We start from the raw sequence: 1383 nt of genomic DNA, 5'->3' as shown, positions 1-1383 counted from the left end.
TTTATATAGACCTCAGTGGTCCCTAATACTGTATCTGAAGTCTCTTTTATATAGACCTCAGTGGTCCCTAATACTGTAACTGAAGTCTCTTTTATATAGACCTCAGTGGTCCCCTAATACTGTATCTGAAGTCCCTTTTATATAGACCTCAGTGGTCCCCTAATACTGTATCTGAAGTCTCTTGTATATAGACCTTAGTGGTCCCTAATACTGTATCTGAAGTCTCTTTTATACAGACCTTAGTGGTTCCCATCAGCCATAGGTAAGAATTGAACAATATCATCTATAAAATGACTTTTTATCTTTGGGTTAATCTTATTTTTGTGTGTTTTCAGGAGAAGAAATGGATCGTTTTATCCTCCCTACATTAGGTATACACTCATCATTCTTTCCTTATTGTTGTAAATAATCTTTATTTTAGCGACAAATCCAAACGTTTCTCGTTCCAGTGTTGCAGGCAACTTTTCACCAGCCAGCTGCGTCTTCAGCGAGGTCATGAACTTGTCTGCGTTTGTGGGTGAGAGCAGCGTTGATCGCCCTGGTCGTTATAACACAGGGTGTCACAAATGCAAACACTGATGTTTGACCGACGCGTCCATACTTTGTTATTGCTAACAAATCCCATGAAAAGACTAAACCAATGTTGTGTTGCTGTGTCTTTAGGCTTCAATACACATAATACTTGTTAGCAGGATTGACCGCATGGCTTCCTTTTGTTCTTTATTTCAGGGTTCATAATTGCTGTCCTCCGATACCTTCAGCTGAAACACAGGACACACCATCAGTGGCTGAATGTCGGTAGTCTGGTGTGTTTCTCCATCGGCTGCTTTGGGATGACGCTTGTTGGAAACTTCCAGGTAACGTGCACCACTGACACACGCATATATTTAACCATGGATGGATGGATAAGTAATATGTACAAATAGAGCTGGGCACTGTATTGATATTATATTAATATCGTGATATGAGACTAGATTTTGTCCTAGATTTTGGATATTGTAATATGGTATAAGTATGGTCTTACCCTGGTTTTAAAGGCTGGTTTACAGTAAAGTGATGTAATTTTGTGATCTTACCAGACTGTTGTAACTGTTCTATTAATTGTCTTTACCCACTAAGTCGTTATATCCACATTACTGGGGATTATTTATCTAAAATCTCATTGTGTAAATATTTTGTGAAATCACCATTAGTCAACTGTACATCATCGTTGCGGTATCAATATCGAGGTATTTGGTCAAAAATATTATGATAGTTGATGTTCTCCTGCTCTATGTACAAATGAAGGTAAAAAAAGATAGATACATACATAATACATATTGTAAATGTACAATACAGTAATAAATTCTAAATAGTGCAAATGTAAGGGAAAAATCAAATAGT

The 1383-nt window shown here is 37.1% G+C and overlaps 1 protein-coding gene and 1 long non-coding RNA gene across 2 annotated transcripts in view; one reads left to right on the top strand and one right to left on the bottom strand.

Moving 5' to 3' along the window:
- tmem150c (transmembrane protein 150C) overlaps positions 1-1383 on the bottom strand; it is a 4575-nt gene that overhangs the window by 1493 nt on the left and 1699 nt on the right. Inside the window, exon 4 of the mRNA XM_034897002.1 lies at positions 756-870. Within this exon, the coding sequence (XP_034752893.1) occupies positions 756-870 (115 nt within the window). The remainder of the gene's footprint in view (positions 1-755; positions 871-1383) is intronic.
- Positions 177-889, top strand: LOC117959208. Its single transcript, XR_004659888.1, has 3 exons — positions 177-371; positions 450-517; positions 730-889. It is a non-coding gene; the product is annotated as an uncharacterized LOC117959208 (long non-coding RNA).

Source organism: Etheostoma cragini, chromosome 16 (assembly GCF_013103735.1).
Source record: "Etheostoma cragini isolate CJK2018 chromosome 16, CSU_Ecrag_1.0, whole genome shotgun sequence".
In the NCBI taxonomy this organism is placed as follows: domain Eukaryota; kingdom Metazoa; phylum Chordata; class Actinopteri; order Perciformes; family Percidae; genus Etheostoma; species Etheostoma cragini.
The sequence above is the reverse complement of the archived record's forward strand: the minus strand, read 5'-3'. Positions and strand labels throughout refer to the sequence as shown.